General features: G+C 36.8%; 1 protein-coding gene across 2 annotated transcripts in view; it reads right to left on the reverse strand.

Moving 5' to 3' along the window:
* Ints4 (integrator complex subunit 4) overlaps positions 1–27,273 on the reverse strand; it is a 112,085-nt gene that overhangs the window by 54,281 nt on the left and 30,531 nt on the right. For both annotated transcript variants that reach the window (XM_013357721.4, XM_005323242.5), the window contains exons 6-10: positions 26,880–26,930; positions 24,986–25,074; positions 23,932–24,052; positions 9,406–9,477; positions 6,340–6,514 (exon numbers count right to left, since the gene is read on the reverse strand). In XM_013357721.4, the coding sequence (XP_013213175.1) occupies positions 6,340–6,514; positions 9,406–9,477; positions 23,932–24,052; positions 24,986–25,074; positions 26,880–26,930 (508 nt within the window). The remainder of the gene's footprint in view (positions 1–6,339; positions 6,515–9,405; positions 9,478–23,931; positions 24,053–24,985; positions 25,075–26,879; positions 26,931–27,273) is intronic.

The raw sequence follows: 27,273 nt of genomic DNA on the forward strand, positions 1-27,273 counted from the left end.
TCCCCAGTACCCATCCCCCAAAAAGTATATGCTCTAGATGACAGAGGTTCCAAAGCAAATTATGGAAAGTGATCCCCCCACCAATTAGGAAGATGATCTTGAACTTAACTTTCTGGCACCTCCACTTTCTAATCTGTTAAATGTAGATAATACCCACTCCCTAATACAGTTGTAAGGACTAAATGAGATAAAGCAGGTAACGCATATAGCACACTGCCTGGCATATAAAGCATAGGTATGGATTTTGAAAACAGAGACTCATTTTCTTCTACCTCTTTGCAGGCTCAGAAAATGTGACAGTAAAGCCAGTGAATCTAGGAATATTAGAATCTAAGCCAATGAAAGGAGGCACCATTTCATTCCCAGCAATGTTCCCCTAAAACCCTAAGTTATCTAGAATTTTACAAATATGATAAAATTAGAAAGCTGCCATGTCTGATGCCAGGTTGTGATCTACTGTTCACTCACTAATAAACATTTCCAGAACATACTACTTTAGGCCCTGTACTAAATGTTAGGAGACAGAGGTGAGTAAGATAAGCAAATGCTCACAAGATTTTTATACATGGTTGTTTTATACTAGTGATTCTCAAATGGTTCTGCAACAAAATATATAGTTTAAAAAGATAACCAACTGAAGTTATGGTTAAAACTCAAATATATCATTTGTTCTTTGTAAAAGAGGCTTTATAGACAAATTAAAAGTAGAGTTACAATAAGGGGAGATGATTCAGATTTTTCTAGGTAATTATGAATTACTCCTTTTCCTCAGAAGGAAACAATTTTCTTCACAATAATATGATTTAAACACAAAATTACCAATAATTATAAAAGCAAGTCAGAGATAAACATAAGTATGTTAACTGCTGGCTCTTCTTCCTGGGGTTTTATCCATGACGCCACACTGACTCATGTGTAACCTTTACAAATCCATCAAGGGATTCACAGAGGAACTTCTGATCTACACGAGATAATTATTGTGACCAGAGCTGATGCAATTCAAACAGAAGCAAAGAAACATGGTGTCTGTTTCTGCCTGTGCAAACTGGCAATTATATATAATAAGTTATATTTTTATCATATTTTCTAATGAACTTTCTGGAATGTTGGTCACATATCATATACCCCTTAAAAGACCAGTTTAGAGAAAGGAAATCTGCTATCCTAAGAGAGAAAAAAAATCTAAAACTATCCTGGCTTCGCTACATGCTAGCTATGTGTTTAACCCTGAAGATATAACAAGTCTGTTTCCCAACATTTACAAATGAAGTACTAATGGTATAATAGAGTGATGAGTATTTACAATGGAAAAGCATGGAGGACAAAAGAAAATGCAGAAAAGGGTACATAGCCCAGTCAATGGATCCAGAGGCAGCTTTCTGGAACAAATGACCCTTAAAACCATCCCTTAGGAGTTGCTAGTCCATAAGAAACAAAAATGCTTTTTTTTCCTAGGTACTCTTTGTACTGCATGTACAATATCCCAAAAGGGAAGGCAAGTGCCGAAGAATTCAAAGACTAAAAATATATGATATTATACTAGAATCTAAGTCAATGAAAGGAGGCACCATTTCATTCCCAGCAATGTTCCCTAAACCCCTAAGTTACCTAGAATTTTACAAATATGATAAAATTAGAAAGCTGCCATGTCTGATGCCAGGTTGTGATCTACTTACTTGTCAAATTTAAGTTACTTTAACTAAATCTTAGTAACAGGGGTAGAGAGTAAATAAAGCTCAGTGGTAGAGCCTGGGCTTGGCATGCTAATGTCCTGGATTTAATCCCCAGAATGCAGAAACAAACAAACAAACAACAACAACAACAAAAAATCTTGGTGACAAACTGGAAACTATATTATAAACTAAATCACATAAACATTAATAATAGAGAAATTCAACTGTAAAAACTAAACAAAGCAAAAAAATGCTAACAGAAACAAAATATAATACGTCTTAGAGTAGGACAGAACTTAATAATTAATAATATTTAAATTATAAGTCATGTTTCAAGTTCATAGGAAATAAAAAATCAGCTTTAATTTTTATATGCAGTTGGCCCTTCACATCCATGGGTACCACATCTGTGTACTGAACCGAACTGGGTCAAAAATATTTGAAAAGAATTTTTCATCAATACTGAACACATATAGTCCTTTTTTTCTTATTACTATTCCCAAAAAAATAGAGGATACCAATTATTTGCATAGCATTTACATTGTATTAGGTATTATAAGTAATCTAGACATGATTTAAAGTAAACAGAAGGATGACTATAGTTTACTTTTTTTTGGTAAATATTATGCTTTTTCATATAAGTGATAAGCACTTGCAGATTTGGTTATCCTTGGGGGTTCTGGAACCAATCATCCTTGAATATGGAGGGATGACTATACATGAAATATCTTAAAGCAAATTGGATAGGCCAACCAAATTTTTTTTACATTTACTAGTAAGAAAAACTCAAAAAACAATATTCTTGCCCTTTTAAGTTCTATTCTGAGGATAGCTTTTTTTTTTTTTGTAGATGGACACAATACCATCATTTTATATATTTATTTATTTTTATGTGGTGCTTAGCATCTAACCCAGTATCTCACACATGCCCACCAAGTGCACTACCACTGAGCCACAACCCTAGCCCCTGAGGTAAATTATTTTATAGGCATTGTTAAGACATGGGTTCTAGCCCTGTCTTCAACACAAATTTATTCTCAAATATGGACTATCAACATTACTTCCCCAAGCCTGCTATCTTCAGTGAAAACTAGGAGGCTGGAGTCAATCACCACAAAGTACTGATATTCTATGATCTATGTGAGCTAGACATGTTGTATGGCATCATATTATGGAAGTCTCAAGAACTTTATTGAATTTCTATTAGCACCCAAATTGAGTAATGAAGACTAGCTTTATCCTCCCAGGAAAATATAAAAATAAAACATAGTTATGTGTCACTTAATAACAAGGATATGTTCTGAGAAATGCATCATAATAAATCTCATCATTCTGAGAATATCGCCGATGTTACACAAATCCAGATGGTATTGCTCACTCATTCAACGGGGCCTTTTGACGCAATCAACAAGCACAGTTAACATGAGGTATACAAGGGTGTTACTGGTCTGTTTTAAGCTTTTTTAAAATAAGGAGTATATTCTAAAATAATGATAAAAAGAAGAGTATAGTGGCCAATCTGGAAACCAAGATTCCAACATATGAATTCTTGGGGGAGCTATTCATGCTGTATTCAAATCACAGCAGATGTCCCAAGATATAAAAAGAAAAATAGGAATTATAGAGCCCAATGGAAAAAACATTTTAAGAATAATGAAGTATTGTGCCTTGCTTGGTGGTGCATGCTTATAATCCCAGCAACTTGGGAAGATGAAGCAGGAGGATCTCAAGTCAAGGCCAGCCTCAGCAACTTAGAAAGGCCATAAGCAATTTAGCAAGACCCTGTCTCAAAATAAAAAATAAAAAGGACTGGGGTAAAGTACCCCTGGGGGTCAATCACCAGTACCAAAAACAAACAAACATTATGGTAAATACATATGCATTATCAAGTATTATCAAGTATATGCACCCTACTTTTATATGACTGGCAGCTCAATAGGTTTATTTACTATAAATATGTGAGTGATGCTTTGTGTTATGATCAGGACATCCTGAACTTACTGGGAGATAGAAATTTTTCAACTCCTTTATAATCTTAATAACAATGAAGTCTACTGTTGACCAAAACATTGTTGTATGGCACCTGACTATATGAAACAACTGTATTCCAGACACTGGACATCAGGCAATAAAGGACAGTGATTCTTGAGGGATAGGAAGTAAATGAGGTGAGCTCTGTGGTTATAGCAGTTAAGTGTGTAGAGAGTTCCAGACTGCATTATCTCCCTCAGAAGACCAAGCTAGGAGTCTAGGGATGCCAATCACACTAGAAGTCACACATTAAAGTACCAAAAGGAGAAAACTCCACAAAGAAATGGAGAATTTGGAAGATTTGCAAGGGACCCCCTCCAGTCTTCAGCTAAGTTCTGATTTGTGGGGAAACTAAGACCTAGAAAAGAGAAAAAATGAGTCAGAACTAACATATGACTAATGTTGGTTCAGAAGAGTTTTGCTTCAATAGTGCACAAAATAAACCCCAGACTCAACTGCTCTGGTCTTGCCTAACAAAAGTTTAAAATTAGGACAAGCAAAACATACCCGAAAACAAAACTCAAGAAGATGTGTAGGGGGCTGAGGTTGTGGCTCAGCAGTGGAGCTCTCACCTAGCCCACGGGAGGCACTAGGTTCGATCCTCAGCACCACATATAAATAAAATAAAGGTATTTTTTTAAAAAAAAAGATGTATAGGAATAAAACTATGTTCAGTATCTAATAAAAAGTAAATAAAATTCAAAATGCCTAGCATCCAATTAAAAACTACCAAACATGAAAATAATCAGAATGATATAATCTCTAATAAGGGAAAAAATCAAAACCAATCAGAAAGCATACAAACAAAAGGATCTTGGACAATTATATAAAAATGTTTTCCCCAAATTCTAATTAAAAGTTTAAAAGCTGGGTATAGCAGCACATACCTATGATCATAGCAACTCAGAAGACTGAGGTAGTACAATTACAAAGTCAAGGCAAGCCTCAGCAATTTAGCAAGGCCCTAAGGAACTCCGCGAGATCCTGTCTCTAAATAAAATACAAAATAGGGCTGGGGATGTGGCTCAGTGGTTGAGTGCCCCTGAGTTGAATCTCTGGTACCCCCCAAAACAAAGAGCTGGAGATATAGCTCAGTAGTAATGTGCCCCTGGGTTCAATCCGTAGTACAGGGGAAAAAAAAAATCGAAAGAGGACATCTATATCTAAGATGAAAAATATACTGTAGGAGATTAGTATCAGATTACATATTTCATAAGAAAAATTAATGAACTGAAAGATGAAATCAATAGATAATACTCAAAAAAAAGACACAGGGTAAAAAGAGAAACAAAAACAATAACCAAAAAAAAAAAAAAAATCAGTGAGCTGCAGGAAAACTTCAGGAACCTAATACTTATGTAATTAGAGTCTCTAAAAAGCTTTGGGACCAGAATATTCTTAAAAGCTTTTTAAGAAAAATAAATAAATAAAATAAAGATATTGTGTCCAACTACAACTAAAAAATAAATATTTTAAAAACTACTAGCTAAAATTTTTCTAAATAAAATGAAAACTACATTTGATTCAAGAAGTTCAACAAAAGCATAAAAAACAATAAGAAAACTACATCAAGGCATTCATAATCAAATTGCTTAAAACCGCTTAAAACCAATAGCAAGTTGAGGAAAAACAGACTTGTTACATACAGAGAGGAACAAAGACAAAAAGGACAACACACTTTTCAACATGAAGCAACATCTTTAGAAGATGGGGGTGGAAAGGTTCTGTTAATCTAGCATTTTATTCCCAAAAAAAAATCTTTTAGGCTGCGGATATAGCTCAGCTGGTAGAGTGCTTGCCTCCCATGTACAAGGCCCAGAGTTCAATCAATCCCAGCACCACACACAAAAAAAATCTTTCAAAATCAAAGGTGAAAAGTCTTTACCTTGTGCATGTAAATGTAATCTCAGCTACTAGGGAGGCTTAAGCAGGAGGACTGCAAGTTTAAAGCCAGCTTAGGCAACTTAATGAGACCATGTCCAAAAATAAAAATTCGAGGGGCTGGGGTTATGGCTCAGTAGCAGAGCAGTTGCCAAGCCCAAGTGAGGCACTGGGTTCGATCCTTAACAGCACATAACAAATAAAATAAAGGCATTCTATCATCGACAACTACAAATAACTTTTTTAAAAAATTGGATAAGATCTGGTACTCTGTTTCACATATCCTGCTTTCAATTTCAATCGCCAGTACCTCAAAAAGAAAAAAAAAAAAAAAAGGCTTTAACAGTCTAATTAAAGGTTTTCTGGTCGGACACCTGGATTTAAATTGTTTCTATGACTTTCTAGCTGGCTGACCATCAATTTTTTATTATCAAGTGCTCACTATAAATAAATCATTTATTATGCCAAACACTTTACATATACTGAACCTTACTTAATTCTCACAACTCAGAAGGACTTCATTTTATAGAAATGCTGAAATTTGAATATGCACTGACTAAACCTAAAGCCATGTTCTTAATCACTATATCATACTACACATCGCGCACCAGCCTCTTCTGTTTCATAACAGGTATTTCACAGACTAACAATAAAAAATAAATAAAAGAATGCATGTTTATCACTCTATTCAATGCCTGACAAACAGCAGTCACTCAATGAATGGGTACTATTATTACTGTGCAATCATACGTACCATACATCTCATCTTCCAACCCATGAACAAAGGCTCCACAAGCTCCTGATTCGATCAAGTTCACAGCCCCTGTATCTATTTCTTCCTTAGGAGCATCATCTCCCCACTTTCTGCCACTGGAAAACTCCCCTGAACTATAAAGTTCCTTGGCACGCTCATGTGCAGTACGCTTCCTCTGCAGAAGATAACAACAATTACCACTTGCAGGAGACTCTGGAGGAAACATTAAGGAGCACCTTGGGAACATGAGAAGGTAGGAAATTAAAATGTTCTCTAAAAGTTACACTTTAAAAAACTACTCAATAATTCAGAGCAGGGAAATGTAAACTCAACTTAAAATGAGATAAAAGTAGGCTGGAGATATAGCTCTGTTGGTAGAGTACTTGTCTTGCATGCACAAGGCCCTGGGTTCAATCCCCAACATCACACACACACATACACACACACACAAAAAAAAAACATGATAAGACAAAAGGATCACAAGTTTGTAAAAACTTTTTCAGTTACCTTATTAAAGAAGGTGAAGATAGGTAAAGAATTTGCTGAGCAGCAGAAGTTTATGTTTACCATAACAACAATATAGGAAAGGGAAAGTCAGAAAGGCAAACAATGCAAGTGACCATGCAAAAGCTTCCATAGGTACACAATATACATACTCTAGAACACAAGTTTTTCAGTTTCATTAGAAACGAGTCACTAGGACTGGGATTGTGGCTCAGTGGTAGAGTGCCTGTCGAGCATGTGTGAGGCACTGGGTTCAAATATTAGCACCACATAAAAATAAATAAATAAAATATTGTGTTCATCTACAACTAAATATATATATATAAAAGGAAAGGAAAGAAAAAGAAATGAGTCTCCAGTTGGGCATAGTGGTACACACCTGTAAAATCAGCAACTCAGGAGACGAGGCAGGAGGATCATGAGTTTAAAGCCAGTCTCAGCAACTTAGAGAGGCCCCAAGCAACTTAGCAAGAAGACCCTATCTCAAAAAATTTAAAGGGCAAGGGATGTGGCTTGGTAGTTAAGTGTTCCTGGGCTAAACTGCTGATAACAAAAAAAAAAAAAAGAAGAAGAAGAAAGAAAGAGTCTCAAGTAAGATGTGGTGAAACATGCCTGAAATACTAGTTACTGGGGAGGCTGAGGCAGGGGAATCACAAGTTTGAGGGCTGCCTGGGCAATTTAATAAAACTGTCTCAAAATAAAAAGGTCTGTAGATATAGCTCAAAGCTTGCCTAGCAGATGCAAGGCCCTGGATTCAATACACAGTGCCACCCAAAACAAAAAAGAGAAGAAGGAGGAGGAGGAGGAGGAAGAGAAGGGGGAGGGAGAGGAGAGGGGGAGGGGGAGGAAGAAGACAACAATGAAGACAAAGGAAGGAAGAAAAATGGGAAATAAAAGTAGAATAAGTCTCTATATGTTAATATTGTGCTCAATCTGAGCAACATTGGGCTTCACCAAATGACTTTCTTGTAAGTTCACTTTCCACACAGGTTACCTAAGGGGGAATACCCTGGTTAGCAAAAGTAAATATACAGTACACCTGGCAATTATGGTTCTCATCATAAATAAATGAACTGGTACTCTGTTTCACATATCCACCGCTATGAATCTTCTCAGTGTGGATCCATAACTCATGGTTGATCACCTCAGAAGCACTAAGGAGATAGGTACTTGAACCTAAAAGGATGTGGGTCACATTCAACAACAGAAAGCTTATACCTCATGGTGTATCTTAGAAACCTATGTGTTACCCATTCCTTCCCATTTGCTGTAAGAATTTCCTTCCTTACACTGCCAACATACCATACCAAAATCAAACAAAAACCACTTAAGTAAACTCTCAAATCAAGGCAATGGGTCAGGCATAGTGGCATATGCCTATATACCCAGCAACTCAGGAGGCTAAGGCAGGAGAATCACAAGTTTGAGGCCAGAATGGGGAATTTAGGAAGACCCTGTCTTAAAATAAAAAATAAAAAGGACTACAAAAGTAGCTCAGAAGAAGAACACACCTGGGTTCATCCTCCAGTACTGCTGCCCCCCCCCCCCCCCCGCAAGAAAAGAATCACGCCCTTCAAGAAAACCATATGGAAGCAGGGCATCATGATGCGTGACTGTAATCCCAGTGACTCAGAAGGCTAAGGCAGGATAATAGAGAGTTCAAAGCCAGCCTCAGTAAAAGCAAAGCGCTAAGCAAAGAATGAGACCCTGTCTCCAAATAAAATACAAAACAGGGCTGGGGATGTGGCTCAGTGGTTGAATGCTCCCGAGTTCAATCCCAGTACCCAAAAGAAACAAAACAAACAAAACCATATTGGGGAAAAAAATGGAAAAAAAAAGAACTTGTCTTGTGCATGCAAGATAAGTACTCTACCAACAAAGCACAAATAACAACTATATAATCATTTTAATTTATCTTTTTAAATTTATCTAATTTAATTTATCTCTTTTTTTTTTTTTTTTTTGGTGGTGCTGGGGATTGAACCCAGGGTGCATGCGAGGCACTCTACCAACTAAGCTACACTGCCAGCTCTTTAAAGAATTTATCTTACAGAGGGCTGAGGTTGTGGCTCAGTGGTAGAGAGCTCACCTTGCACATGAGAGACCCTGGGTTCGATCCTCAGCACCACATAAAAATAAATAAACAAAATATATTGTGTCAATGTATAACTAAAAAAATATTTCTTAAAAAAAAAGTTATTTAAAAAAAACACAATCAGCATATAGTATTTCCTAATTATGATAAAAAATTAATGAAGTAGCTTGTAATTTGGTTCAAATTGCTCAGATTTTAAATTAAAATGTAATCTAGTAACCCTACTACATTAAAAAAATTTTTTTCTTAGTTGTTGATAGATCTTTATTTTTTTATACATGGTGGTGAGAATCAAACCCAGTGCCTCACACATGCCAGGCAAGCACGCCACCACTAAGCCAGTTCCAGCCTAACCCTACTACATTTTAACAACTGCATGGGTTGCTAAATTAAAGCAACACAACTCTGCATATTGCTACATTGATATCATTCACAGATATTCAGAAACAACAAACAATTCAAGTTACCCTGAGATCTGACATCAGTTTCTTGTCAAGGGTCTGCTCCAAGAAATGAGAACTGACTTGCTCCATAGAGCCCTGTAAAAGGAAAGAATCCAGAGCATATTAAACAACTTTTATTACTTGAACATTAGCTTAATATTCAAAATTTGCAATCAACTTAAATGTATAAAGATAGTAAAGATGCCTATGGGTTCTAAATCATCTGGAAGACAATAAAAGTAATAGTGATAGTATCAACTGCTGCAGCTCACATATGCACAGAGCTTACTATATGTCTCAAAGCGTTATTCATATCTTAACTCATTTAATCCTATTACAATCCCGTGAAGTAAATACTATTATTAGTCCTCTTTTATATATGGAGGGGGAAAAAGCACCAAAAACATTAAGTAGTACATTTTCTGTCACAAAGAGAATAAATACCTGAACTGATATATGAACTCAGACTGTACAACTCTTTGCCTTAACTACTACTGTTTCCTGTTTCTTCATTTCTTTTATTCCATTCTTTCCATTCATTTGTTCATTCATTCATTTACTCAATCAATAAAACAAACATTTATTTAGCAATGATTCAATTATATACCTATAGCTACCAGGACCAGGAATATAAAAATAAAAGACACTAACACTATAAACAGTGAGCTGGCAAACAATGAAGGAAACTGACAAGCAAAAAGATAACTGCCTTATGGTATGAAATCCTACAATATACATTTATAAAGGATGCTATGGGAATTAAGACAACAAGCAGTAGGGAGTGGAGGCAGGAAGAGAGATGTTTGGGAAATCAGATATCACAGTACAAATGCATGATGCATGTACAAGAGAATGCCATGTGGGAAACATTCAATGGTTTTATGAATGGGACAGGACAGATAAGGACAGATAGGTAGAGATCAGATTATAAAGTCTTGTTTGCTAGGAAGAAGGAGTTACCTTACATGAAAAATAATTATAATCTCCATTAAACACTTAATGAAGTCAACCATATGCAAAATATTTTACTTATATTTTTAAAATTTATCCCTCCTAATAAGCCCATGAAAATGTACCTTTATTACCCTACTTTTTATTTTATTTTATTTTTTGGTACCAGGGATTAAACCCAGGGATGCTCAACCACTGAGTCACATCCCCAGCCCTTTTTTATATTTTAGAGACAGAGTCTTGCTGAGTTGCTTAGAGTCTCACTAACTTCCTGAGACTGGCTTTGAACTAAAGATCCTCTTGCCTCAGCCTCCCGAGCTGCAGGGATTTCAGGTGTGTGCCACCACTCCCAGATATTATCCCTATTTAAAGGTGAGAAATTGAGGCTGAGAAATAAGATAAATTGCTTCTTTGGAGTAAGGGAGAGCATGGATTTATACTTCATAAAGTGCATCTTGCAGCAATGTGGCTAATGGATCAGAAGGAATCAAAATGTAAGCAGAGAGATCAGTTCAAGAAGCTATAAACCAGGCACAGTGGCACATGCCTGCAATCCCAGAGGCTCAGGAATCTGAGGCAGGATAAGCACAAGTTTGAGGCCAGCCTGGGCAATTCAATGAGACCCCACCTTAAAATTTTTGAAAAAGGGTTAGGGGTGTAGCTCAGTATTAGAGCACTTACTTGCCTAGTAATATAAGGAGTCCTGAGTTCAATTCTCAGTACTGCCCCCGACCCCAAAGGCTATATAAAGCAGGTCACAGACATCTCCTAAGGCATATATCTGAGACATTTTCCAATTTCCATGTATAAAAACATGAAAATGCTTACACAGGCATAGATCTTTTCTCCAACCACATTTTCACAGAAAATTACATGTTCTTTATGAATATCAAACAGACCCTTTCCTCTGACTATAAGAACAATTTTACTATTTTTGACTAAAGAAGTTTCAGATTAACTTTTGTTTTTAATGTAACCTTTACTTTTTATTTATTTGTTTTTTTATGTGGTGCTAAGGATCGAACCCAGTGCCTCACCCATGCTAGGCAAGCACTCTACACTGAGCCACAAGCCCAGCCCTCAAAATGACTTTTTATCACAACCTAATTGTTTGCTACATAGATCTGTTCTAATGTCACACCTAAACATTTTTATTCAAACATCAATCTTATGAGTAAGAAACATTAATTTTTATGGTCTCCTAACTTTCTTTTTTTAAACTTGTTTTTACTTAGTTGTTTTTTATGTAGTGCTGAGGATTGAACCCAGTGCCTCACCCATGCTAGGCTAGCACTCTACCACTGAGCCACAACCCCAGCTCCCCTAACTTTCTCTTTATTATCCTACCATTATCAGTAGTTGGCTTTTCAAGAAGCATTTCTTCCTCACAAAGAACAAAGGACTGAATGATGATGCAGTAAGTTAGTCCATCCATAGTTTCCAATGACTCTTCGACTCAGCTGAGCTCTCTCCCAACAATACAGAAGACATCAAAAATTATATATCACTTGAAGTTAATTTTCAGTGTCACACAGCTTTCCATCTGAATCCACAAATGCCAAGAGCCATATTCATAGGAATCCACTTAAAAAATAGTGACACCTAAATTAGCATGGGCCAAGCAGAAATGGAGAATGGACGGATTCAGGTGATGTCCAGGAGGCAGAACTGATATGAGCTGATGACTCAATGGATAAAGAACAAAGAAAGGGCTGGGGATGTGGCTCAAGCGATAGCGCGCCCGTCTAGCATGTGCGCGGCCCAGGTTTGATCCTCAGCACCACATACAAAGATGTTGTGTCTGCTGAAAAACTAAGAAATAAAATATTATAATTCTCTCTCTCTCTCCTCCCTCTCTCTCCTCTCTCTCTCTCTCTCCTCACTCTCTCTTAAAAAAAAAAAAAAAAAAAAGAACAAAGAAAAAGAACTCACAAATTTCTCTATTCCAGATCTTAGTAGAAGATACCATCCTTCAAGAAAATACAAGAGGTGCAGGTTTGGATCAAAAAGATAATAAATTCATCAAAACATGTACCAATTAGAAAAGCATCCTTATTCTTGTCTATTTTATCCAAAACAAAAAGAATCAGGTAAGATGCATAACTAATATGCTTAACAAATTAAAATTGCAACACTATCCAAGTATAATCTATATAATCTCAGCAAATTGGGAGGCTGAGGCAGGAGGATCTCAAGGTCAAAGCTAGCTATAGCAACCTAGAGAGACCCCATTTCAAAATAAAAATTCTTATTTTTTTTATTTTGAGACTAAAGAAAATGAACCAGGAAATTAACTCAGGGGTAAAACTTCCCTGGGTTCAATCTCCAGTACTAATTAGTTAATTAGATAGTTTTTATTTAATATTATTTTTTAGTTTTACATGGACTTTATTTCACTTTTTTATATGCAGTGCTAAAAAGCAAACCCAGTGCCCCACACATGCTAGGCAAGCACTCTACCTAGCTTGCCTTAGATAATTTAATTAAATAATTTAAAATGCTAAGAAAATAATTCACTGGACAACTTAATAAACTGTCTCTGAAACGAGATATTTAATAAACCAGTATCAAACAGGTTTTCAGAGTAAAACTTATACTTTATTAGTTTAAAAAACATAAATCCATGTATGCACCCTTTCTTTATTCTAGTTTTAAAATGTTATGGTTTGGATCTGGTATGTCCCCTAATGTGTCATGTATTGATGACATGGCCATCAATGAAGCAATGTTCGGAGATGGGGCTTTTAAGAAATTATTAGGAGGCCAGGGTTGTCACTCAGTGATAGAGCACTTGCCTAGCATGCATGAAGCACTAGATTCGATCCCTGGCACCACATAAAAAAATAAAAACAAATAAAATAAAGGTATTGTGTCCATCTACAACTTAAAAAAAAAAGAAATCATTAGATCATGAGGACTCTTATCTCATTGGTGGATCAATTCACTTGATGGATTAATAATTTGAATGGATTGTTGGGATGTGATGGAAACTGTAGAAGGTGGGTCCTAGTTGTAGAAAGTATGTCACTAGGGCTGTGCCCTAGAAGTAGTGAACACCTTCATCCCCCACTCCACCCCACCCCTCATCTCCTCCCTGCTTCCCAGCTGTCATGAGTGAGACAGCTTTCATCTACAATGTCCTTCTGTCATAATGTTCTGCTTCACCTCATCCAAAGCAATGGAGCCAGTCAACCATCGATTAAAATCTCTGAAACCATGAGCCAAAAAATCTTTCCTCCTTTACATTTCACATCAGGTATTTTAGTCACTACTACAAAAAGCTGACTACCATATAAAGCTTCTAGCTTCTATCTAATTAGTTAATTAAAAAAGAAACTGAAAAACAACTGAGACAGATTAGTGCATCAGTCATTAAGCTGCCACTAAGCAGAATATCTGCATTTCCTCAGGAAAGGCCAATCCTTGGCAGACTCTCAGGCATAAAATCCAACAAATCACAATCTTAAAATGTTATAACATTTTAAGATCCAAAAGTTCAAAGACTTTTGGGAGTTTACAAACACCAATTAATCCTCTTGACTAAGAGAAATTCAACATCATAAGAAATCATTAAACTGAAGACCACATCCTTGATAGAATGTCAATACTAGGCTTAATTTCAACGTAGTGACTATACTCTAAATAGTTCCATAGATCTGCTTATTTAGAAATTAAGTTTTTTTTTTTTTGTCCCCTTCAGGCAGTTATTAAAAAAAAAAAAAAACTAAACTAAAAGCCATTCTCTTTCACATAGTTCACATGGTTTTGAATTTCCCTTCCTTTTTTTGGTACTGGGGATTAAATCCAGGAGTGCTCTAGCACTGAGCTACATCCCTAGTATTCTTTCTTTTTTTTTTTTTTTTTTTTTTAATTTTGAGACAGCATCTCTATAAATTGTTGAGGGTTTCACTAAGGTGCTGAGACTGGCTTCAAACTTGTATCCTCCTGTGTTAGTCTCCCAAATCATTGTAATTATAGGCATATGTCACCACACCTAGATAAATCTTAGTCTCATTATCTATAAAATGAATAACATAATATCAACCCCACAGAATTTAAAAGGATTAAAAAATTACTTACAAATAGTATGTATGAGGTTATGTATACATGCATATAGGTATGTGTGCTTCCATATAAGTGTGTGTGTGTATGTGTATACGTATGACTTAAAGAGTCTAGTTTAGTAGCCTAGAAACTCTATAATATTATTACAAAAATTAAGTTATTGATTAATGATACTAGGAATCAAACTCAGAGGAAGCACTCTACCACTGAGCTATTCCCCAGCCCTATTAATTACTTCTGAATACAAACATAATTATGTAATATGAAACTTTTCATATTTAAAATCATTAAACATAAAGCACCTGACTCAAGTTTAAGAATCATCCAAATAGAAATCCTTTCAATATACAATTCATTATTCATACATCTTTATAGAAATAGATTTTAAACCCTTTGCAAGTACAGAACAACATTGTCAATGATCCTGCTTTAATAATTGTTTTTCAAAACTACCTACTTAAGATATATCATTAAATTATTCCTCTAAAACATATTCCCAGATCCAACATGGCGGCGGTCGCGGAGAGATCAAGTCTCTGACCTCTTCAGCTGCTCGGGCATAGGGAGTCGTAAACTGTCTAAATGCTGTTTGATCAGGATCACTAGGCAATGCTGAGCTGACGTGGATCTGGGGCAAACAGTCTGGGCCTCTCAGAACACACACCGAGCCGGATCGGCTGAATTCAAGCTCCCGTTCGCCTGCTTCTCACAGACAAACTGCTGTGACTCAGCACTAAACGATCCCGCTGAAACAACTGGTCGGCCCTTCTGATCCTACGGAGGTTAATGCCAACCGAGCCTTCATAGGCAGTGGCCACAGGATTGAAACGGGGCTTGAGAGAGACAGTCAGGACCCACCCGTTGCATTGGTTACCTGGCAAAGGGAAACGAACTGTCGCCATTTGCATGAGATTCCACCATGGCAGAGGACTGACGTCACCAGAATGCAGCGGAGGAGATAACTTCATTGAAACCAGCGGCTACAGGTGTGTAATCCCCTAGCCTTCCCTTTCCACACAGTGGGGAAACCTTAAGGGCCCCTCCCAGTTCTCCCGTGAGCGCAATAGCCAGATGGAGGGAATCAGGAGTGGCGTGGGACCCAAGGCGCAGAACTCCCGGCTACCGCTCCCAACAGTGCTGACAACTGAGGTCTCTCGCACCAGCTACTGGGGGCGTGGCTACCGGAGGGTAAGCAAAATTCGCTGAGGATTCTCAGCCCCAAGCTCTACAAACTTAGGGTCTAAGGGAATGGCAAACAGGGAGAGTGTGTACAGGCGTTCATGAAAACAGGGCTCTTGGGGGGAGTAGCAGACCTGGCGTGTAGGCAGTATTGTGGTGAGTGTCACCCGTGAGCGGGGCCTGGTTGAGGAAAAGTGGGGAAGCGACTAGACACAAGAGAAGGCCCTAGGCACTCAGGATTGGAGACCCACCCAGTCTTGGAGGAAGAGCTGCAGCACAGTGATTGGTTCCCACATATTGAGAGGAGAAGCTTGGCCCAGTGGGCACAGCTCCACCTACTGGAAGAGAAGTTAATCAAACTCTAAGACTGCATTTATTAATTTTTTTTTAATTTGGGTTCTTTTTTTTCATTTTCATTGTTTTTGTTGTTGTTTTTTAAATTTTATTCTATTTTTTTAATTTTAATTTTAATTTTTTTATTATTATTATTATTTTTTATTTTCTATTTTTTTCTTTTGTCTTTCATTTCTTTTCAATTTTCTTATTCTCCCTTCCTTGAATTCTACCTGCTTACTCTCATTCTCTTTAGTGACTTCTTCCTTTCCCTTTTAATACCTTTCCTCCCAAGCATCAAATAAATTTATAGGAGTAAACAGTAACTCAGCAGTCAAACAGAACAAGAAGTAACATGAGCAGCATGAAAAAGCAAGGAACAAAAGGAATACAAACAATGCAGGACAGCCTAAATATTCAGGAGGACCTAGAGTCATCAGAAAAATGGTCATATAAAGAACTCAAGGAACACCTTAGACAGACGGAATGGAACCTTAAAGAGGATATGAGACAGCAAATTCAAACAGTGAAAGAACGCATTGAAAATGAATTACATAAACAGATAAAAGAAGAAGTTAAGCATCTGTATCAGAAGATAGAGATTATAAAAAAAAATCAAACAATAATTCTAGAAACAAAGGAAACTATAAACCAAATTAAAAACTCAAATGAGAGTATCACTAACAGAGTGGAGCAAGTAGAAGCCAGAACGTCAGATAATGAAGACAAAATATATCATCTTGAAAAGAGTCTAGCCTTCAGAAAGGCTGGTAAAAAATCACGAGAAAAACATCCAAGAGATATGGGATAACATAAAAAAACCAAACTTAAGAGTCATCGGGATAGAGGAAGGTATAGAGATTCAAACCAAGGGAATGAGTAACCTGCTGAATGAAATAATTACAGAAAACTTTCCAGAAATGAAAAAGGAAACGGATATACAAATTGTAGATGCATACAGGACAACGAGCATACAAAATCACAGTAGACCAACGCCAAGACACATTGTTATGAAGATATCCAAAATACAGAACACAGAGAAAATATTAAAAGCTACAAGAGAAAGGAGGCAGATTACATTCAGGGGTACACCAATAAGGTTAACAACAAATTTTCATCACAGACGCTGAAAGCGAGAAGATCCTGAAACAACGTATTTCAAACACTGAAAGACAATGGATGCCAACCAAGAATTCTGTATCCAGCAAAATTAAGCTTCAGGTACGACAACGAAATAAAAATTTTTCATGATAAACAAAAGTTAAAAGAATTTGCAGCCAGAAAACCAGCAATGGAAAGCATCTTGAGCAAAACACTACATGAGGAAGAAATGAAAAACAATAACCAAAACCATCAGTGGGAAGTGCCTCGGTAAAGACAGAGGGCAGGGGAAAAACTAATCCTGGAGAAACAAACTAAATTAAAAAAAAAAAAAGATAAATGATCAAACATGGCTGGAAGTACAAACTATATATTAACAGTAACTCTAAACGTTAATGGCTTAAACTCTCCAATAAAGCGACATAGGCTGGTAACATGGATTAAAAAAACAAATCCAACAATATGCTGCCTCCAGGAGACACATCTGATTGGAAAAGACATACACAGGCTGAAGGTGAAAGGTTGGGAAAAAATATACCACGCATACTGCCCTCGTAAGCAACCAGGGGTGGCCATCCTCATATCGAATAAAATCAACTTCAAGACTAAGTTAATCAAAAGGGATAAGGAAGGACATTATATACTGTTAAAAGGAAACATTCACCAACAAGACATAACAACTATCAATATTTATGCACCAAATAATGGTGCTGCGACGTTCATAAAACAAATTCTCCTCAAGTTCAAGAATCAAATAGACCACAACACAATAATTATGGGTGACTTCAACACACCTCTCTCACCATTGGACAGATCCTCCAAACAAAAGTTGAATAAAGAAACTATAGAACTCAATATCACAATCGATAACCTAGGCTTAACTGACATATATAGAATATATCAACCATCATCATGTGGATATACTTTTGTCTCAGCAGCACATGGATCCTTCTTAAAAATAGACCATATATTATGCCATAGGGCAACCCTCAGTATATATAAAGGGGTGGAGATAATACCATGCATTTTATCTGATCATAATGGAATGAAACTGGAAATCAATGATAAAAGAAGGAAGGAAAAATCCTACATCACATGGAAAATGAACAATATGTTACAGAATGATCAATGGATTACAGAAGACATAAAGAGGAAATCAAAAAATTCTTAGAGATAAATGAAAATACAGACACAACATATTGGGATCTATGAGACACAATGAAAGCAGTTTTAAGAGGGAAATTCACCGCCTGGAGGTCATTCCTCAAAAAATGGAAAAAACAACAAATAAATGAGCTCACACTTCATCTCAAAGCCCTAGAAAAGGAAGAGCAAAACAACAGCAAATGTAGCAGAAGGCAAGAAATAATTAAAATCAGAGCGGAAATCAACAAAATTGAAACAAAAGAAACTACTGAAAAAATTAACAGAACTAAAAGTTGGCTCTTCGAAAAAATAAATCAGATCGACAGACCCTTAGCCATGCTAATGAAGAAAAGAAGAGAGAGAACTCAAATTACTAACATACGGGAAGAAAAAGGCAATATCACAACAGATGCTACAGAAATACAGAAGACAATTAGAAATTATTTTGAAAACCTATATTCCAATAAAATAGAAGATAGTGAAGACATCGATAAATTTCTTAAGTCATATAATTTGCCCAGACTGAGTCAGGAGGATACACACAATTTGAACAGACCAATATCAATGGATGAAATAGAAGAAGCAATCAAAAGACTACCAACCAAGAAAAGCCCAGGACCGGATGGATATACAGCAGAGTTTTACAAAACCTTTAATGAAGAATTAACACCAATACTTTTCAAGTTATTTCAGGACATAGAAAAAGAGGGAGCTCTTCCAAATTCATTCTATGAGGCCAACATGACCCTGATTCCGAAACCAGACAAAGACACCTCAAAGGAAGAAAACTACAGACCAATATCTCTAATGAACCTAGATGCAAAAATCCTCAATAAAATTCTGGCAAATCGGATACAAAAACACATCAAAAAAATTTTTGTGCACCATGATCAAGTAGGATTCATCCCTGGGATGCAAGGATGGTTCAATATACAGAAATCAATAAATTTTATTCATCACATCAATAGACTTAAAGGTAAGAACCATATGATCATCTTGATAGATGCAGAAAAAGCATTCGACAAAGTACAGCATCCCTTTATGTTCAAAACATTAGAAAAACTAGGGATAACAGGAACTTACCTCGACATTGTAAAAGCTATCTATGCTAAGCCTCAGGCTAGCATCATTCTGAATGGAGAAAAATTGAAGGCATTCCCTCTAAAATCTGGAACAAGACAGGGATGCCCTCTCTCACCACTTCTGTTCAACATAGTTCTCGAAACACTGGCCAGAGCAATTAGACAGATGAAAGAAATTAAAGGCATAAAAATAAGAAAAGAAGAACTTAAATTATCACTATTTGTGGATTACAGAATTCTATACCTAGAAGACCCAAAAGGGTCTACAAAAAAACTACTAGAACTAATAAATGAATTCAGCAAAGTGGCAGGATATAAAATCAACATGCATAAATCAAAGGCATTTCTGTATATCAGCGACAAAACTTCTGAAACGGAAATGAGGAAAAACATTCCATTCACAATATCCTCAAAAAAAATAAAATACTTGGGAATCAACCTAACAAAAGAGGTGAAAGATTTATACAATAAAAACTACAGAACCCTAAAGAGAGAAGTAGAAGAAGATCTTAGAAGATGGAAAAACATACCCTGTTCATGGATAGGCAGAACTAACATCATCAAAATGGCGATATTACCAAAAGCTCTCTATAGGTTTAATGCAATGCCAATCAAAATCCCAACGGCATTTCTTGTAGAAATAGATAAAGCAATCATGAAATTCATATGCAAAAATAAAAGACCCAGAATAGCAAAAGCAATTCTAAGCAGGAAGCGATACCAGATTTCAACTATATTACAGAGCAATAGTAACAAAAACAGCATGGTACTGGTACCAAAACAGGCGGGTGGACCAATGGTACAGGATAGAGGACACAGAGACTAATCCACAAAGCTACAACTATCTTATATTTGATAAAGGGGCTAAAAGCATGCAATGGAGGAAGGATAGCATCTTCAACAAATGGTGTTGGGAAAACTGGAAATCCATATGCAACAAAATGAAACTGAATCCCCTCCTCTCGCCATGCACAAAAGTTAACTCAAAATGGATCAAGGAGCTAGATATCAAATCAGAGACTCTGCGTCTGATAGAAGAGAAAGTTGCCTCCGATCTACATATTGTGGGGTCGGGCTCCAAATTCCTTAATAGGACACCCATAGCACAAGAGTTAATAACAAGAATCAACAAATGGGACTTACTCAAACTAAAAAGTTTTTTCTCAGCAAGAGAAACAATAAGAGAGGTGAAAATGGGAGTTCATAACCTACTTGAATCTAATGTATGAAATATGATGTCAAGAGCTTTGTAATGTTTTGAACAACCAATAAAAAACAAACAAACAAAAAAGGGAAATCTACTCAGAAAGTAGCATTAAACTAGAGCAGTAAAAAAAAAAAAACATATTCCCCCCATCATGGGGGCAAGGTGGTGCATATCTGTAACCCCAGTGATTCAGAAGGCTGAGGCAGAAGGATAACAAATTCAAGGCCAGTGTCGGAAATTCAGTGAGACCCTCAGCAAATCAGCAAGAACCTACTTCAAAACAAATAATAAAAAAGACTGGGGGCTGGGGCTGTAGCTCTACAGCAGAGTGGTTGCCTAGCATGAGTGAGGCACTGGGTTTCATCTTCAGCACCACATAAAAATAAATAAAATAAAGACATTCTGTCCATCTACAACTACAAAAAATATTAAAAAAAAAAAAAAAAGGACTGGGACTTAGTAGTTCATTGGTAAAGTGTGCCTGGGTTCAATCTCCAGTACCTAAATAAATAAATAAATAAAATATTCCCTCCGCTCAAAGACAAGTTCATTGTAGATGATGATTCTACCACGCGGCCTGCGCAGTGGTTTCATTAATGAGGTTCTAGGCATAAAGTTAGTTAGAAGAGATCGAAATAAAAACACAAGACTCAATTACCTTATTTCTATTGCTAGGTCCGAGACGGCTCCCCTCTGGTTCCCTCCTCCAACCGCCCAGCAGGGCAGCAGGGATTACTCAGGGCTAGCAGGAGAGAGAGAGCGAGCACGCCGGGGATCAGCCTTTTATTGGGGAACAAGAGATTCAGGGGAGAATTCCATCCAATGAAGGTTGAGGGGGGGCTGCACTCCAAGGTCAGGGTCAGTGATTGGGTCCCTGGGGTCAGTGGTCAGGCACACCCACACACGGATGGGCTCTCTCATCAGGAAAGGGTCGGGAAACTTCGACTTTTTGCCAAAGTGCCTCAGGCCCTTAACGGGAGTCGCTCAATCACGTGTTAGAATGGCTTCCCACAGATGATGATCAGTAATTGTTGAATAAAAGGACTTGATGAATGATTGGGCTATTTCGTAATTTTAAAACATGGACTGGGGTTGTGGCTCAGCAGTATAGCGCCTGCCTAGCACATGCGGTGCCTTACGTTCAATCCTCAGCACCACATATAAATAAATAAAATAAAGGTATGTGTCCAACTACAACTAAAAAATAAATATTTTTTAAAAAATCATGCCAGGGATATAATTAAGTAGTAGATTACAAGTCTGATATGCACAAGACTCTGGGTTTAATCCCTAGTTCCAAAATATAAAATAAAATAAAAACACTCATAAACCAAAACCAAATTTGAATCCAAAACAGAATCACTTTACCTTAACTCCATTTAATTATAAACAAGTAACATAATCTATTGGCAGGAAATTATGAAATTACCCATATTTATTCTTTATTATTCCATGAAAATGCCTCACATAAGTTTCAGTACTTACTCCAATAAATACTGACTACAATACTATAGTAATCACTGGATCTGTGCCTAGGGCAGTCAGATCCAAATAATTCAGCCAACAATCTCATCGATAGTGGCAATGCTAGTAGCCCTCAAAGGAGAAGTGTATAAAAAGAACCTCAGATTTTCTTGCTATGACATACAAATTCTTATATATACTCAAATATATGTATATACTACAATCCCTACTCAGTTCACATAGTACTTTACAATTTACAAACCTTTTCTTAGAAAGTATCCCATTTGAGCCAGGCACAGTGGTGCACGCCTATAATCCCAGTGGCTCAGGAGGCTGAGGCAGGATGATCATGAATTCAAAGCCAGCCTCAGCAAAAATGAGGTGCTAAGCAACTCAGTGAGACCCTGTCTCTAAATAAAATACAAAATAGGGCTGAGGATGTGGCTCAGTGGTTGAGTGCCCCTGGGTTCAATCCCTGATACCCCCCCAAAAAAGAAAGTATCCCATTTGAGCATCGTGACAACCTATGAGGCAAAAATGAGAGATATTAAAGCCCCATTTAACAGTGAAAATACTGAGACTAAAATCAAGGGACATATCCAATGTAACAAAGATAAGCTAATTATCAGACTAATACTCTAAAGATAGTTCTATCCTAGTACCAAAAAAAAAAGGATATCTCTACCCTAAAAAGTTTTGTTGTTGTTATTGTTTTTAAACAAATGTGCTATGGCTAGGCAGAGTGGCACATGCCTATTATCCCAGTGACTCAGGAGACTGAGGCAAGAGTATCTCAAATCAGACACCAGCCTTGGCAACTTAGTGAGATTCTGTCTCAAAATAAAAATAAACAGGGGGTCTCAGAGTTCAGTGGTAAAACATAGTGAGTTAAATCCCCAGAACCACAAAAATAAAAACAAACAAACAAATAAAAACGTGCTATGAATAGGAAAGAGCCAAGCTAAAAGAACATTAGGATCTGAATCCCACTATATAATTTTCTATTTGTATAAACTGGATGATTTACTTAACTTCTCAGTGTGTCAGTTTTCCCATCTGAGAAAAAGGAATAATAATATCTATCTTGCAGGGTTGCTATGAAGAGTAAATGAGAAAAGAAATGTAAAGGGCAGCCTTGAAAATATTTAGGCCATACAGGTGCTTAATAAACAGAGGCAACTATTTTTATTAATTTCCTCTGTCTCTAGGCCTTGGCTATCTTGTATGCTAACAAGGTTAAATAGTATTATCTGTGAGATCATTCTAATTCTAAAGAAGACTACTTATCTATAAGAAAGTAAGCTATGTATTTCTATAATAAGAAATTCTGAGGTTTCTAAAAATGACCCACACCTGTCCCTATCTATAGTTTGTGAAAATGTTTATGAAAACTTAGTAGGAGCTGGGCATGATGGGACACGCCTATAAATCTCAGCTACTTGGGAGGTTTAGACAAAGGGATCGCAAGTTGTAGACCAGCTTAAAGAATTTAGCAAAATACCCTGTCTCAAAATTAAAAATAAAAATGGCCAGGAATGTAACTCATTGGTAGAGCACCCGGTGTTCAATCTCCAGTACCATACATACATACATATTAAAAAAGACTTAAGGGGCTGGGGAAGTGGCTCAAGCGGAAGCGCGCTCGCCTGGCATGCATGTGGCCCGGGTTCGATCCTCAGGACCACATACAAAAAAAAAAACAAAGATGTTGTGTCCGCCAAAAAACTAAAAAATAAATATTAAAAATTCTCTCTCTCTCTCTCTCAAAAAAAAAAAAAAGACTTAATAGGCAATGTGTTTGCTAAAGAAAGTGTATTTTAATCAAGCAGAGTTAAGTAGTACATGCCTATAATTTCAACTACTCTGGAGACTAAGGCGGAGGATCTCAATTTCAAGGCCAGTCTGGGCAACTTTGGGAAACCCTCTCCCTAAAGAAAATAATAAAAGCACTGAAGATATATCTCAGCTGATAAAATATCCATGGATTCAATCCCAAACAGGGGGGAAAAAAGTGAAGCTTACCAATAGCTTTGCAGCTTGAACACGAACCACCCAGGAGCCATCACTGACCATGTGACAAATTTTTCCAAATGCATCATCAACTAAACGAATTTCTTCATTAGAAGAAGGGATTGGGACAATGCTAGATTAAAAGAAAAGTAGAAAAAACACATGAACATGAGCCGAAGACTGCAAGTTCAATAAACTAAGAATGACCAATGAAAACTGATACACAGGGAATGATAATTGAGCAATACAGTTCAAATCCTAGAATGATGAAACACTTTTCAACTTAAACAAGTATAATTGGAAGTGTAAACCAACCATCCTACTGCACTGCAAATTTTCAGTGTCATAAATAAAAGTGTGTAACCTACCAAAGGTTCAAAGATTCATGAAGAAACCAAGAACTTGGGGTTGGTAGTATAGCTCAGTTGTAGAACACATGCCTAGCATGGTAAAGTTTTGTGTTCAATCCCCAGAACCATCACCCCTACCCCCAAGACACACACACAGAGAAAAAAGAAAGAAGAAATGAAAAAAACTACAGAGTATTTTGTAGCCATTTATTATCTCCTATAATGGTACTACTACAATACAATACACCTGAGAGTACATCAACAATTTAAGCTCTGTGAAAATACTTTTAACCAAGAAAACACCAAACTAGGGATCATTATTCTCAACACACACCTGGTACCTTAGTTGGCATTTGGCCCAAACAAAAACTAAATTAAATGGATCTCAAACAATATTAGTGATTAACACCCCCCCACACTGCTGCCCCCCAAAAAGCTAAGACACTTGAGAGTTCAGTCTCTTCAATTACAGTTAACAAGATTGATTGGGACCCAAAAAGGTGAAGTATCTTTCCCAAGAAACACAGAAAGTTTACGGCAGAGATTGAAACACAGGACCAAGCATCTTGATTTGCAGGGCCTGTGCTTGATCCCTTCCACACTGCCTTCCAGAATTCTAACCAACATTCTTTCCTGGAGGTAGCTTTATGCTTGGTGAAAGGAGAGAAAATGGCTTAGCAATAAATAAACAGAAGTCAGCTTACACCCACACTGACCTTTCAGGATAGAGCTGACTGATAACCCAGATAAGCTGGACTGCAGCACTGCGTACTTGTTCATAGTCATCAGAGAGCAATTTACAGGCCTGAAAAGAAAGATTCCAAAAGTCTATCAGTTCTATGTCCTCCTAGGTGATGTTCAAACTATTTTAAAATAAAGATATGGTGACTGGGTAAGGATGTCAATCAAAAATGGATGGTTTTAACTTCTTGAACATTTACCCACCCAAGAATTCTGAGCCTCTGTCAGCTGCTCTAGTTATATTTGGACTGTGGGTCCTGCCACTTTATATCTGAAAGCAGAACAACAGACTGACAGATACCTAGAATTGTATCAAACCTAGCAGAATCTGCTGGAAGCCCACTATACTTCTTTCACAGGCTCACACACCAAAGATGGATTCCCCCCTACCATCTGTAAAATCAAAGCATACATTTCTGTTTATTTTGGTACAATATCACTGGCCTCTGTTTCAACCTATAACATTTCCTGTATATCCCCATGTACCCAAGATATGGCTCCAAGTATCTACCACCAGCTCAAATTTCTCCTGACCCAAATGTTCTTAACTGTCTATGACCTGGAACTTTCTTCATGAATATCTCACTTTTAATCTTAACACAACCAAAACCGAACTCATTCTGGAACCAAACTCTACTTTATATTTCAAATCCTCCACCAGCACTCTATCTTCATTCCCTTGAGGTCCTCATCATTGATGGACTACATTACTGACACAGTCCTATGCCATTAACATCTCAATCAGTTGACTATCTTTTTTCTGTGTCCTTACTCTCCAAGTTTTCTTTAGTTATTTGACTTCCCACAATTTTCCTATAGGGAGAAAAGAGATGGTTACATAAGCATTCTGGACCCACTCCACTTTGTCTTCTTTGTCTTGTAAAAGAACAAATATGGTATACACATCAGTCTCAGAGGCTTGGCTTGGTAATTATAATTTTCTCCAAGAGATAAAAGCATTCTTGGTAAGCAAAAAAAATCTGACCACTGACTATGGATTTAGATTGTATATCACTAGATTTATTCCCTTATTCTGCAAGAGAAATACCACCTGCTAAGGTCCTTTATATAGGCTGTCAGTTAGCTTTTCCACAACTTCATCATACCATTCTTTACCAATACTACATTCAGGAAAGGTCTTTTTATGGGATCTCATGGTTTTGGTCACCCTCTTCCAGAAATATTCTAGTTCATCAAGTGTGGTGTCCAGAATTGATTTCATATACAGCCCACTCAAAGAGAGATCAGCAAGACTACCACTTTCCTTATTGTAAACATTATACTTTACTTCATGAACTCTGGTATTCATATTAAACTTCCTAGATCCTCCTAAAAGTCCTTTTCATGTATTAGTGCTATTCAATTATATATTCCAATTTAAAAATCAAAAGGGGCTGGAATGTAGTTCAGTGATAAAGCACCCTGGGTTCAATTCCCAGTACCAAACTAAACAAACTAATAAAAAATAAAATAAAAGTTGCAATGGCTGGGGATGTGGCTCAAGTGGTAGTGCACTCGCCTGGCATGCGTTCGGCCTGTGTTCGATCCTCAGCACCACATACAAACAAAGATGTTGTGACCACCGAAAAAAATAAAAAATAAATATTAAAAAAATAAAAAATAAATAAAAAGTTGCATCTGAGTTATATTTTATTTGCTATCAAATTTTAATAAGACAAAAAATGTCTAAATTTTTTAAACTCTTCTTGAAAAGTATGCTTTGGATATGACTGCACATTTATCCCAATTAGCATGGCCACAATTAGCCAGCTGAAGTTTTTGTTTTCAAACTCTGAGAACCAGAGTGCTACCCTCCCAGTTTCATGAGCCTCTCACCCTTTCAGACAGAAATCATTTAAGGTAAAATACCTGATTATAAATTGTTTGGTGTAATTTCAATCCTCTTTCATGAAGCTGCAACTGGATAAAAAAAGACAGTTTAAGTATTTGTATTTAAGTATTTAAGTATTTTTTAAGTATTTGTGGAAAGATCAATATTTCCAATGTCTCCACACAATCTCATATATTTTCCCACATTATATAAGAGTAATATAGTTCCTTCCAGGCAAAATCAGTCTTATATAAATAAGATAGTCCAAGATTTTATTTAAGTAAATAGTCCCAAGATTTTTTAGCATAAGCACTCGAGCATTTAAAAAAATTAACCCATGGAGTATTCCAAGGAAGTACTAGGAAACTGAAATAATGACAAAAAAGCTAAGGAAGAGGTAAGAGGTGTAGCTCAGAGGTAGAGTGCTTGCCT

The sequence above is a fragment of the Ictidomys tridecemlineatus genome, chromosome 4, assembly GCF_052094955.1.
Source record: "Ictidomys tridecemlineatus isolate mIctTri1 chromosome 4, mIctTri1.hap1, whole genome shotgun sequence".
NCBI lineage: Eukaryota > Metazoa > Chordata > Mammalia > Rodentia > Sciuridae > Ictidomys > Ictidomys tridecemlineatus.